This window comes from Cervus canadensis, chromosome 18 (genome assembly GCF_019320065.1).
Source record: "Cervus canadensis isolate Bull #8, Minnesota chromosome 18, ASM1932006v1, whole genome shotgun sequence".
NCBI lineage: Eukaryota > Metazoa > Chordata > Mammalia > Artiodactyla > Cervidae > Cervus > Cervus canadensis.
In genome coordinates this window covers 10,712,045-10,725,782 of record NC_057403.1, presented here as the reverse complement: position 1 = coordinate 10,725,782, position 13,738 = coordinate 10,712,045, and the positions used below count along the sequence as shown (strand labels likewise).

The 13,738-nt window shown below is 46.1% G+C and overlaps 2 protein-coding genes and 1 non-coding gene across 3 annotated transcripts; 1 reads left to right on the top strand and 2 right to left on the bottom strand.

Annotated features, from left to right (window-relative positions):
- The first annotated feature begins 964 nt into the window (after positions 1–964).
- Positions 965–13,396, top strand: LOC122420614 (zinc finger protein 211-like). The gene is made up of 6 exons (XM_043435923.1): positions 965–1,243; positions 3,025–3,151; positions 4,440–6,188; positions 10,618–10,779; positions 11,211–11,349; positions 12,585–13,396. The coding sequence occupies exons 1-3, from the start codon at positions 1,058–1,060 to the stop codon at positions 5,972–5,974; spliced, it is 1,848 nt and encodes a 615-aa protein (XP_043291858.1). The 5' UTR covers positions 965–1,057; the 3' UTR covers positions 5,975–6,188; positions 10,618–10,779; positions 11,211–11,349; positions 12,585–13,396.
- Positions 8,618–9,133, bottom strand: LOC122420685 (60S ribosomal protein L10-like). Its single transcript, XM_043436081.1, has one exon. The coding sequence runs from the start codon at positions 9,094–9,096 to the stop codon at positions 8,686–8,688; it is 411 nt and encodes a 136-aa protein (XP_043292016.1). The 5' UTR covers positions 9,097–9,133; the 3' UTR covers positions 8,618–8,685.
- On the bottom strand, positions 9,047–9,181 carry LOC122421816. Its single transcript, XR_006263628.1, has one exon. It is a non-coding gene; the product is annotated as a small nucleolar RNA SNORA70 (small nucleolar RNA).
- Positions 13,397–13,738: the final 342 nt, after the last annotated feature.

Sequence of the window (13,738 nt, the reverse complement as noted above, 5' to 3'; positions counted from 1 at the left end):
CCTGGGTTATAATCCTATTTGGCCTGAGTAAAATGTTTCATTTCTTTCTTAGATCGATTGTTTCCTTTTATGAAACCTTAGTTCCCCCACCATGGGTCGAACCTGCACTCCCTCCATTGCAAGCACAGACTCATCCCCTAGACTGCCAGGGAAGTGCAGACCCAGTAATTTTTCCAGGACACAGTGGGTTAAATTGTAATTACGGTTTTTTCCATCCAATATCTTTTTTACCCCACTGAACTTTTCTCTTTTGTGCCACTGTCCTCTGCAGCTAATTGGGTTGAAGAAATTGATTGGTGGGGCTTCCCTGGTGGGTCAGTGTAAAGAATCTGCCTGCCTGCCAATGGAGGAGACACGGGTTTGATCTCTGGGTCAGGAAGATTCCCTGGAGTAGGAACTGGCTACACATTCCAGTGTTCTAGCCTAGAAAATCCCATGGACAGAGCAGCCTGGCGGGCTACAGTCCTCGGGGCAGCAAAGAGTCAGGTAAGACTGAGCACTCTTTCTGCATGAAAGTCAAAGAGTTAGTCGCTCAGCCGTGCCCATCTCTTTGCAACCCCATGGACTGGGGGTTGCCCGCCAGGTTTCTCTGTCCAGGAGATTTCCCAGGCAAGAATGCTAGTCTCCGCGCATGGAATTCTCCAGGCAAGAATACTGGAGTGGGTAGCCATTCCTTTCTCCAGGGGATCTTTCCGATCCAGGGATCGAACCTAGGTCTCCTGCATTGCAGACAGATTCTTTACCGTCTGAGCCACCAGGGAAGCCCTTCTGCATGTTCGTCAAAGGGAAATGCTTGATACCTTCTCTTTGCGCACAATTTCCCCAGCCTCCTCGTGGAGGAATTCAGCAGTTTGGCCTGGAAACGGGAACTACATGACTCAGAATTCCTTGCGTCGAAGGCAGTGTCCTTTATTGGCTCAGGGAAACGGAGTTTCCGTTTGGGCACAAAGGGAGGGGGCGGGACCTCCTAACTCCGCCTCCAGGCGGCCATTATAACTGCCCCAAGCTTGTGCCTGATCCAGAGCGCTAGGTTGGGACGAAGGTGAGGCGATTAAGGATGTCCGAGAGGAGGTGCTGTCTCTGCTGCACAGAGGCGGGCCCGAGGTTCGGCGCCTCCCGGGGTGCCTCGCGCCAGGCCCGGGAGCGAGACCGCGGCGCGGGTATCCCCCCGCCTCTCGAGCACTTCGGTCCCCCTGCGCCTAGAAGTCCGATGGCGGCGGCGGCGTTGAGGGACCCGCCTCAGGTAAGCGCTCGTTCTCCGGGCCCGCACCGCCCTCAGCCGACCGGACACTGAAGCCCCGAGCGCCAGACGCCTGTTTCCGCTCCCACAGTTCAGGTCCCCGGGTCCAGGACGGTGAGGCAATCGTAGGTGGGGCCTTGCGTCTGACAGTTTGGTGGCGCTTCGGAGAGGGTGCAGGCAGAGGGACCCGCAAGTGCAGAGGCTTGCACGTGGAACTTAGCTGGGTGAATTCGGGCATCCTGGGGTCCATCTGATGTCTGCAGGAATAAACGACATGAGGCAGCTGTTAAGACTGGACTAGTAGAGTGCAAGTTGTTCATTACTCTGAGAACTCTAGAAGCGATGGGTAGTTTTAAGAAAGAAAGTGCAGAATCCACGTCAGAGGTTAAAGTGTTTTCAAAAGCTGTTCAAAGGAAAAAGATGCAGAGACATCAAATTGATGACTCCGGGGTGCTCTGGCCTGTTTCATTTAGCCTGGAGAATAAGATCAGGGGGAAATGTGGTCATTTGTGAGCATCAGTAGGCCTGAGGTGCGCCACCAATGGGCTAGGCTTTGGGTGAGGGTTAGGTGGACAGAAGAAGGTTGTGACAGATAAGGGAACAGCAGGTACAGCCTCAAAGTGGAGTAGGGCGGTGGATGTCGGAAACGAACAGGCGATGTGTGTGGTGGAGTCTCAGGTAAGAAATGGAGCCTCTCAGGGAGGCCTTTAATAGAAGATTTTGGCGCTGCCACTGCTACTGGGAGCCATGAGAGGTCTAGGGAATTACTGGATCCTGTATGAATTTGCCAAACATACTCTGGATGCTGTCTGCTAAATTGTGGTGTAAGTCCTAAAATTAAGTCCCAGTTTTATATACTGCCTGGACATGTGTTAAAACTGGTAGGACCTCAAATGACCGGAGCACCAGTTCCCCACCTTGCTCTGCCCCAGTGGATAGGGTCTCCTTAACTAAACAACCCTTTTCATAAAAGGGCTGAGGTATAGTTCCTGCTTATCCCTCTGTAGTGGGTTTCAGTGCCCTGTCAGCCAGCCCTTTTGGGGTTATTTAGAAAAGAAACTTGCATCCTCCTTTGGAGAGCAGGGGCACCTTACCTTCTTGGTACTATAAAGCTTACGTCCCACAGCTCTTGGTTGTCCACTGTTTTCCAGAGTGTAACACCTTGTAGCCCTGTGTGGTGTGTGGTGTTCTCCTATTCTAGCTGTGGATATATAGGATTAATAAGATGCTACTGATAACATCTCTCCAGTGTTAGTTGTCCTATGTTTGGTCATCACTATAACTCTAGGCAGGAATCCCATCCTCACCAGTGGAGTGAAAAGGATGTGATCAAAATACTTCAACATGAGGGGAGGCCAAGGAGAGGCTTATAGAGTGGGATGGTGAGGTGGTGCTGGCTGGGGGCACGTGCCTGTGGTGTCTGGAGATAAGAGGGATGTGCAATCTAGAGAGTGATGTGTACATGGAGAGGGTGTATGTCTGATGGTCCCAGGTCCCTGGTATTGTGATTTACATGACCTTGACCATACCAGGGTTATTGCCTGGCAGGAGTATTGGATTCCTCTATGTCAGACCCACAGTTTAAGTATCTGTTTGTGCACCTGTCTCTTGTCGCTGATGGCTGGACCCCATAATCAGTGGGCCTGTAGGGAGACAATGGCATCAGGGCCTAGTTTCTCCTCTGACTGGGGAGATTGGGAGGAAGATGGTCATAGAATAGATATATGGGGGAATTCCTCTTGAGAGGAACTTGTTTGTGATTTCATCTGTCCCAATTGTGACAGGGTAGTGTGACTTTTGAAGATGTGGCCGTGAACTTTTCCTGGGAGGAATGGGGTCTCCTTGACGAGTCTCAGAAACGCCTGTATCATGATGTGATGCTGGAGAACTTGGCACTTATAAGCTCCCTGGGTAAGAACCTCAAACCCACCCCTGTGCCCTGAGCTAGTCTCCGCCCTTTCTCTTTGTCCATTGGCAAGTCTCCTTTCTCACATCACGACCCTGGGCACTGCTTCCTTCCTCAGTTCCCTGAGTAGGTGTTGTGGTTGGTAGGGCTGAGGAATGGGCACTGCCCTCTTTTCTCCTTGACAGATCCAAGACCTGCTATCCCTTGCCTTGCAGGGATGGATCCAGAGTCAGGAGTCTTTCCACCTTGTTTACCCTCTCCATAGCCAGGTGAATTTTCCAGATCCAAGGTACCAGTCTACCCCAGGTTCTATTTCCTTTCTCTGGCTAACATTTCCTCATTCTTGCTTGTTCCAGAAATCGCTGTCATTGACCTGCTCCTTTTATATGGAGCATGGGCTATTCTTGCAAGATACTCCTCTGAAATTCTTTTTGTAATATTTAATTTTATGTCTTGTGCTGAGTTATTTTTGGCCAGTGCTGGCTGCTTTTCTGTCCTGTCTTTATCATAGTCCTTGAATCATCCAGGTTCTTCATAGTTACTCATCAAGAGGATGAAGTGGAGAGGCTCACAGAACAGAAAGGACTCCAACTACAGCACATGGAACTTGGACATAGTCTGGTCCTGATAAGTGGCCCCTGGGGGAGGGTGTAATGTCAGGGCTATATACAAATCATACCAGAAAGCTATTCTCTGACTAGCCTTTGGGTGCCAATCACAATGGCCGCCATACTTTCTCCCTCCACTTCCCCATTCTTTGGTTAGCCACCTTCTCAACACTGTTACTTGTCACTTCTTATTTCCAACTTAGGGCTAATTCTTACCTCCCTGGACTCCATTCCTCAGTGCTTTTTCACACTGCTTCTTCTGCAGTGCTGTCCAACATCAGCCTATACTTTTTATGTCATAGGCTATGTACATTTTTAATCCTTCAACACCAGCTGCTCTGTTACAGTTGGATTTTCCTGAGCCTGAATATAACCTACTACATAGTATTCATGTGTCACTACCAGTCAAGGTCCTACTGAAAATTTTTGCAGAATGAGCTGTAGACCCTGCCTCTTCTTGTGTCATTCCATGGTTGTTTCCTTTACTTTGTGAGGACTTCCCCATTCTGTAATCTTTAAAAGCCCAGTGCTGCTAAGCAGCCCCATCCTTAACTTAAACGCAACCACCTTATCTTACAAACAATCCCATTGACTCATTCCTGGATTTATAATGCCCACATTTGTAAAGGGCCTTTTTCTTTGCACAAAGTCAGTATGTATGTCACCAGCATTTCTCTGCTTTCAGGTTGTTGGCCTGGAGAAGAGGATAAGGAGGCATTTTCTGAACAGAGTATTTCTGATCAAGGATGCTCACAGATCAGGATTGTTAAGGCAGGTCTGTCTCCCCAGAAGGCCAACCTCTATGAGATATGTGGCCCGATCTTGAGTGACATTTTTCACTTGGCTGAGTACCAGGAAACACACTGTGGGCAGGAACTCCACGTGAGTGGGATATGTGAGAAGCCATTCTATTTTAGAGTAAACTTTCATCAGCACCAAAAGCAGCATATTGGAGAGAAACCATTGAGAAGTGATGTGAGGAGAGCCTTGTTTGTGAACAGCTGCAAAGTCTATGTGTCAGTGAAGCCCTTTACCCTTGGGAATATTGGGAAGGACTTCCTGGGCAACTCAGGATTTCTTCACCAACAGGCCACACACAACTGGCACAAATCACATAGTGGAACTAAGTGTGAGACTCCCTTTCTAAGGGGTAAAAATCATTATAATTGGGGAGACTACACAAAACCTATGAGTGGCAAACACACACTTGTTCAGCACCAGAGAGTCCTCACTAGAGAAAGATGTTACCTGTGCAGCGAATGTGGAAAATCATTTAGCAAAAGCTCTCATCTCATTAGACATCAGAGCGTTCACACTGGAGAAAGGCCTTATGAGTGCAACGAATGTGGCAAATCTTTTAGCCAAAGCTCAAACCTCATTCAGCATCGGAGAGTTCACACTGGAGAAAGGCCTTACGAGTGCAGTGAATGTGGGAAAGCCTTTATCCAAAGATCACATCTCATTCAGCACTGGAGAGTTCACACTGGAGAAAGGTCTTATGAGTGTAAAGAATGTGGGAAATCTTTTAACAAAAGCTACAGCCTCATTCACCATCAGAGTGTTCATACTGGGAGAAGGCCTTATGAATGTGGTGAATGTGGGAAGTCATTTTCCCAAAACTCTGTGCTCCTTCAACATCAGAGAGTTCACACTGGTGAAAGTCCTTATGAATGCAGTGAATGTCAGAAATCTTTTCGACAAAGCTCTGCACTCCTTCAGCATCAGAGAGTTCATACTGGAGAAAGGCCTTATGAGTGTGGTGAATGTGGGAAATCCTTTAGATATATCTCCAACCTCATTACACACCGGAGAGTTCACACGGGAGAAAGGCCTTACGACTGCAGTGAATGTGGGAAATCCTTTAAGAAAAACTCTTCACTCCATCAACATTGGAGAGTTCACACTGGAAAAAGACCTTATGAGTGCAGTGAATGTGGGAAATCATTTCGCCAAAATGTTGTCCTCCTTCAACATCAGAGAGTTCACACTGGAGAAAGGCCTTACAAGTGCAATCAGTGTGAGAAATCCTTTAGATACATATCCAACCTCACTACTCATCGGAGAGTTCATACTGGAGAAAGGCCTTATAAATGTAGTGAATGTGGGAAATCATTTAGCCAAAGCTCTAACCTCATCACACATCGGAGAATTCACTCTGGGAAAAGGCCTTACAATTTGGGGAATCTGTTGAGTTCTTTACCTACAACTCCAGTCTCTTAAAACACTGGATCAAGGCCTTATGAATGCAATGAAAGTGATAAGGCCATTAACCCAAAGTCTTGACTCTTTGGAACCACAGATTTCAGAAGGGAAAAACACCTTACATGTGTAGGATCGTACAGTTTCCTTTTTCAGCGGATCTACTCTTGAGATCCTTCCTGGTGGTACCATCTGAATTGAACATCATACATCCAAACATCTGCAAACATCCCAGGTATGTGGGAGCTACATTGTACTTTTTAACCTGGCCTCTTGCCAGACTTCTGTTGCTGACAGTTTCTGTGGCCAAAGCCATGTCACTTCTCCCACCTGGCAGGTTTCAGCCACCCCTGAGTGTTCAGGAAAGGAACCTTGATTTTTCCCATTCATGGGAGGGACTGTGAGAAGCCAGAGAAGCACTCATTTCCTCTCATTGCTTTGATGAGTTATGTCACTGACATGACCCATTTTGGGCCCAGAGGACTCTGCTTGTTGCCCAAGGCTTCCCAGGGAAGACTGCAGAGCTTTCTGGTTCTAATCTGTGGCCTGACTGTGTATTTTCTGGGTTCAGAGGTCAGTCTAAGGAAGGAGTAGTCATTGTGACAACCATCAGTGCTTCTGAAAATAGCATGAAGGTGTCTTGTTCACAGGGGATATTGCCTTGTGTGTGCGCACTGGTGAGGAACATACTCTCAGGCCCTGCAGTGGAGCCATGTGCTCTCACATGCAGAATTCTGTAGGTAGTATCACTGGTTGTAAGATTCTGGTGGGAATGATAATTGTTACAGAAAGTACTAGATTAATAGTGGGAGCAGGACACTATCACAGACTGGTTGGATGTGCCCATTTAAAAGAGCCTCCACAGTGTTCCAGTCATTGTGGCTGTGAAGGATGAACATGTACAGAAATTCTCAGGCCTCCTAAATTGTGCATCTTGTATTAGCAGAGAGCATTACAGGAGAAAATAATCCGAAAGTTTTGTGGTTTCTGTAATCTATCTGAGCTGTCCTCCTCAAGGCCGTTTCTGTGCAGATAGAAAAGTGAGGATAGAGAGAAGGGATATCTTTTCAGTGAGTAGCAGACATTGTGACAATATTCCTGTTGAGTCACGTTGGGAACAGTCTTCATTGCTTATATTTTTGACCACTGAGGCCAACTGCCCCTCCCAAAGCATGAGGCAGAAAGTGATGAAGTCAATATCGGGAATTTATTTAAATGGTAAGAAATCCAGATTTGTATTTTGAATATATTTTTAAGTTTTAATAACATAAAAATACTTGCAGTAAAATGCACATAGTTAAAGTATACACTTTGATAAGTTTTGACATTTATATAAATCCATGAAACCATCATCACATCCATAAAAAAACCAATCTACTTTCATTTTTACCTTGTTTCCTTTTTTGATGTTACTCTGACCTCTAGTCAACCACTGATTTGTTTTTCTTTAGATAAGTTTTAATTGTTTAAAATTTTATATGATTAGAATCATGAAGTGTTTATGCTTTTCCTCTCAGGTACCCTTATGTGAAATATTTATCAGTGAGTAGTTTGTTTTTTTATATTGATGAGAATTCTATTCTGTGGATATACCACTATTTGTCCATTCATCTCTTTATCCATATTTGAGTTCCCAGTTTTTGACTGTTGCAAGTAAAACTGCAGACATTTGAATATATTAAAAGTTCTTCACATGGTTATGTTTCACTTTTCCTGTATTAATACTTTGGGCTGCAATGCCTGAGTTACAGGCTTAGTGAATGTGTGACTTTTTAAAGAACATTATACTATGTTAAGGTAGGAGAGGTTACACAAGAAAAAGATGAAAAAACCCAGCAGTCTTCCTGATCCAGGTGATAAGAGGCATTAAGGAATTACATCTGTACAGACCCTGAGTCCACAGAGGGGAGAACACTATTTGCCATGCATTTTATCATGCAGGCTACTCCTGATATCTGTAGAAAATTACAAAGGCTTGAGCTGGGCCCCAGACCCCATTGTCAACCTTGGTAGAGGAGGCCTTCAAGGTCTAACTACCAAGACTTGATGGAGGAGGCCAATAAGCATAAAAGACTAATAAAGAAAATGCAGCTCTTGGCTGTTTTGATTCAGCCACCACCTCGAGGGGACCTTGAAGGACTGAGAAAGCTGGACAAACCCCCAGGAAGCCACTTGGGCCTGAACCAATGTGCTTTTGTCAGAAAGGGGGACACTGGAAGGGGGGATGTCTTGAGTGCCCTCCTGGGGGACACCCAAGGGGCAACCCCGACCAACCCCAGTTCTTTGTGAATAAGTTGGGTGAGAGAGCTCACACAGTGACTGATGGGGGCCCGAGTGCCTGCCTGGATATAGATCCTGCTTGATCCATTTTCATTACCTCAGCAGAGCCTTGGGTCACCCTTCATGTAGCAGGTAAAACTGAATTCCTTGTAGACACTGGAGCTGCCTGCTCTGCTCTGACTTGGCCACCTGGCCCTTTTTCCATCTGTGGACTGTACTGTGACAGGAGTTGGTGGACAGCCAAATGGAGGGCGGTTTAATCTCTCCATGGCTTCCCAGGTGGCACAGTGGTAAAGAATCTGCCTGCAATGCAGGAGACTCGGGTTCAATTCCTGGGTCAGGAAGATCCCTTGGAGAAGGAAAAGGCAGCCCACTCCAGTATTCTTTTTTTTTTTTTGACAGGAAATAGCATTTATTGGTGAGTGTGATTAAGGAGGGAACAGAGCTGATGCTCATGAGTGCAGGGCCCGCCATTTGTCCAGGGGACCACGATTAGGGATGTATTTGACCCCACAGCCGTCCGGGATGAGTCGCTTTTCCGCCACCATGTTCTCAAATTCATCCGCATTGAACTTGGTAAATCCCCACTTCTTGGATTTGTGGATCTTCTGACGGCCAGGGAACTTGAACTTGGCCCGGCGGAGGGCTTCAATCACATGCTCCTTGTTCTGCAGCTTGGTGCGGATGGACATTATGACCTGGCCAATGTGGACCCTGGCCACTGTGCCCTGGGGCTTTCCAAAGGCACCACGCATACCTGTCTGGAGTCTAGATTGAGAAACAGCAGGCCAGTCATGAATGCCCACTAGGAAGAGTTGTCTCCAAGGTCCCTTAGGGCTACCTGTACAGGCAACAGGTTGCATACACTACCAAGGAGGCTGCTGTTTGCAGCCATTGCACACTGGGCCCCCATGGGGAAAAGAGCACAGTCGGCTTAATTGGCTGCAAACCGCTCCAGTATTCTTGCCTGGAAAATTCCATGGTCAGAGGAGTATGGTAGGCTTCAGTCCATGGGGTCGCAAAGAGTCAGCCACAGCTGAGCACATCAGCACATCCTGTAATCTAATATGGTTGTTTCCCTTTGTATTCTTACGGAAGACTTTGGGACTTCCAGTTCTTCCACATCCTTGCCAATATCTTTAGTCTTTTTCAACTTTTGACTTTTAAAATAAATGTGTGGTGTTATCTCACTGTTGTTTTAATTGCATTCCTCAGATATGGAGTGTTTTTTCACTTTTTAAATTCCCCGCTAGTGTGTGTCCTCGTGGTAACTTTCATCCATTTTTATAGAAATAATTTTGGCTGTTTCTCTTTTTATTAGCAAGATAATGAAACAACAAAGACTTAATTTGAAACTTCATTCTTTAGGGATGTAATTCTAGCTATTTTAAATTCTGAAATACTATCTTCTAATTTTTTCTGCTGTATACTGTGCAGTGGCCATGTACAGCATATTTTAAATTTAATCTGCATTACTAACATAGTCCCCATAATCAAGCCAAGAATTACATTGCTTGCAGTTTCCCCAATGTGAATATTCCCACTGCTGTCAATTTAAAGCTTCTAATGTGGTATCACTGAACATGGAGTTTGAGAGTGGACAGCATACCAGTATATTGTGTTTCCTCTGTAGTGATATTTTATGGGCTTCCTAGGTGGCACAATGGTAAAGAATCCCCCTGCCAGTGCAGGAGACACGGGTTCGATCCCTGGGTTGGGAAGATCCCCTGGAGGAGGAAATGGCAACCTACTCCAGTGTTCTTGCCTGGAAAATTCCATGGACAGAGGAGCTCTGATTCCTTATCCTAAAACCTTCGAAGTAGATCTACTCAAAAGGTAAGAAATAGGCCCAGAAAACAAAAAAAGTTGAGAATTTGACAGCACCACTTGTCACACGTTTCTTCCTAAATTTATTCAGCCGTTGGGGTTACTATAGTGAAAGGAAAATCAAAGTGGAGTCTATATTGAGCAGGGCTTTCTAAAATGGGGTCCAGAGGCTATTAAGGAAGTGTGACTTATGCACCTCTCAGCCTGGATGGAATCTGTTCTTTTGACTACTTACTGTCCTAATGAAGCCATCTAGAACATCTGCCAGGAACTTAGGATGCTTATCAAACCCTTAGCCTAAAGTAACTCATGATCACCTATCTATACCTGTTGGACCCCAGCCGTAAAAAACTCCTGATTGCTTAAGGACAAATATTTCCTAAATCCCATCAGACTCAATCACAGTTCTCACAAGGCAACTTGAAGAAACTCATGGCTTTCTGTCTTTGTAAGCCCCTGAGTCTCTTCTCCCAGAACATTCCTTTGGGGTTACCTGATTCTGTGTCTCCTGAATTGCATTTCTTAAGACTCCAAATAAACTCTTTTCTTACTTGCAGCCTCCTGTGTTGTTTTTTGGTTGGCATTACGTGTGTCAGAAGCAGGATACAGGATGCAGACCTGCACGAGCCCTCACCAACTCTGACACTGCCTTGTATTCAAATCAGGTGCCTAGAAGCCCTTTGAGCTTTTCATCTCCTTGGTAATCCCAGATCATGGTGGTAAGTCTTCCTGTACTTAAGCCACCTACGTTGGTAGAACTTCCAGTTTCAGCAAAGGGTGTCCTTTGTTGCGGACTTCTGTCCTCTAGGATTTTGTTTCTGGTTTTGTTTGAGTGGCCTCCACTATTTTTAAAAATATTTTATTGAAGTATAGTTGATTACAATGTCATGTTAATTTCTTTTGTACAGCAAAATGACTCAGTAATACATACATTCTTTTTCACTGTTTTCCATTATGGTTTGTCTGATGATATTGAATATAATTCCATGTGCTATACAGTAGGACCTTGTTTATCCATCCTATGTATAAGATAATAGATGGCCTCTGCTAATCCCATATTCCCAGTCCTTCCCTCTCCTACCCCTATTCCGCCCTGGCAATCTCAGGCAATCTCTCACTATATATCTGTGAGTCTGTTGTTCTTTTATAGTGGCTCCATTCCACAGACAAGGAAATTGAGGCTCCAGAACCAGCGGGCAGCCCTGCTGCTGGGATGAGGCAGAGCAGTGACCTGAACCCCGAGGCAGAAGAGTCTCAGCGGGGCGGCTATCTGTCTGCTGAAGACACAGGTGCAGCCTCCAAGTGGGACCCACAGTAGGGATCCCAGCTACTTTGGGAAGAGCTCCCTGAGTGCCAGAGCCCTTGGCCCCTGGAGCTCTCTGCTGTCCCTGCAGCTCCCTGTGGGCCCCACCACCTCTCTGCACTCTCAACTCGCAGCTGCCCCCTTGGGGGCCTTCCTCAGGGCCCAGCCCTGTCTGTCCTCTAAGAGCCCCCAAGGCAGCCCCATCATTATCCCCCTTTTGCACTGGGGGAAATGTCATGTGTGAGACTGGAGGGGCATCTCTTGCTGTGAGCCCGGCAGAGGTAGGGGTGCAGACATCAATCCAAGGCTCACCCACCATGTCCCCCCTCCCCTCTGACCTGGTTGCACCCCAGGAAACCTCCTTGTTCCCTCGGGCTCCTCTTAGGGTTCCTCTCAGCCTCCCCTGGGGCCCTGTAGATTCTCTCCAGATGCCGCTGGTCCCTGTGTTGATGTTCTCAGGTTGCCTAAACAAGGCCCCACGGTCTGGGAATTTTAAGCACCAGAAGATTACTTCCTCACATTTCTGGAGGGTGGAAGTCTGAGATCAAGGGGTTAACAGTGATTTTTTTTGGAGGCTTGCAAATGACTATCCTCCTCCTCTGTCTTTACATGGCCTTTCCTCCCACATGGTCCCTACCCCACAGGCCCAGAACGTCTTCCCCAGGTGTCACCCCAAACACACGACTGGCCCTTGCTGCCGCATGTGAGTCACCCCAAGGTTGTTGGTCTTCCTCCTCAGTCGCCTCAGGGTGTCTCCTCCAATCAGTGCCCCGCTACTCAGCTGTCACCCAGTGATCACTCTCACTGTTGTGGACCCTGGAAGAGAGGCTCAGGACTAAGAATGTCCACTGTAACCTTCACCAGTCCCTGTCCCCATGGCGCTTCTCTCACCTCCTCCAACTCGTGAGTTTAGTTCTCACCACTTATAGGTAAAAAGAAAACCAGTGACTGACAATGAACATTCCTTAAGAACATTCCTATTCCCTGCTAGGGAACTAAGTCCCTGAATGGACTAGATGAGGTCTGGCCCGTCTTGTACATCTTGTGCCTTTCACATATGATAGGATGACAGTGCCCCACGCTGTCACACTATCTCCCTAGATACATGGAGGCAGGCTGTATCTAGTATGTGAAGTGTTTGTATCCAAGCTGTGTCATGGTGTGGTACCAAAACACAATCTCACTGTTCATGTGTCACATACAAACTATTTTATTCCACAGATACACACTTAAATAGACAAGAGATTGGACTTCCCTGGTGGCTCAGTGGTAAAGAATCTACCTTCAAGAAATCTGCTTCAAGAAATCCCACATGCTGAGGAGAAGCGAAGCCCGCGTGCCGCAACTGCTGAACCCACATGCCCTAGAGCCCAGGCTCTGCAACACGAGAAGTACACTGCAATGAAGAGTAACCCCGGTGTGGTGCAACTTGAGAAAAGTCCTCTCAGCAACAAAGACCCAGCCCAGCCAAAAATAAATAAATTTTTTAAAAAAAGAGATTTACTTCTTGTTGAAAATGGGGAATGAGATTTCCTTCCTCTCAGAGCATTTACTTTAGAAAACTTGTAGGAACTGTCTCATCTTTTTAAAATGCATGTCTTTGAAGACTTCTAAGAAGGCCTTTTTTCAGCTGGTCTTTTTTTTTTCCTCCAGTTTTAGGATTCTTACGTCTTTCTCAAGAACCTGGCTCCCATCTCCTAACACTGAAGATGGGGAGATAGCTCACCAGGCAGTTCTGTTAGGAGGATAGGAGTCTCATCTTAGTGGGTGCCGTGCTCCAACTTTAAAAACTACCTTCAGTTATAGAGATGAGAATTTTGTGTTTCCTCTAGGTAAAACCAATAAACTACACAGTCACCCCAATTACCAGGTAAAATTAGGACTCTGTGTGACAAATGGTATTGTCAGCTCCTCTTCCTCGAGGACTAGGGGAGTTAGGTTTTTTTCTGCCTTTACAGTTTCCTAGTGGATTGCCTGTGATGCACTGTAATCCTTTAATACTTATTTTAACAATAAAATTGATTTTGTCTCTACTACCTTGTGGAAAAGATTTCTTGATTGGGAGAAATTTTTGTTTTCATTTCCCTAACAGTCATCATCACGCACCTCTCCACAGGGATCAAACCTCATCACCCATCTCATTGGCATCTAGTATACAGGATATATGGGGGAAGGGTGGTCAGTATCAGTTCAACAGTATCAGAGACACATCTAGAATATGCCAATTTCAGACAAACTGATGACAACAAACTGTAAGAAATGAGAATTTTACAAGGTAAGTGCACCCCATGTGTTAAGAGATCTGTGAGAGACAGTTAATGAATGCTTCCAGAATATATTCTGGATTCTGATTGCAACTAATCTGATTTAAGAAA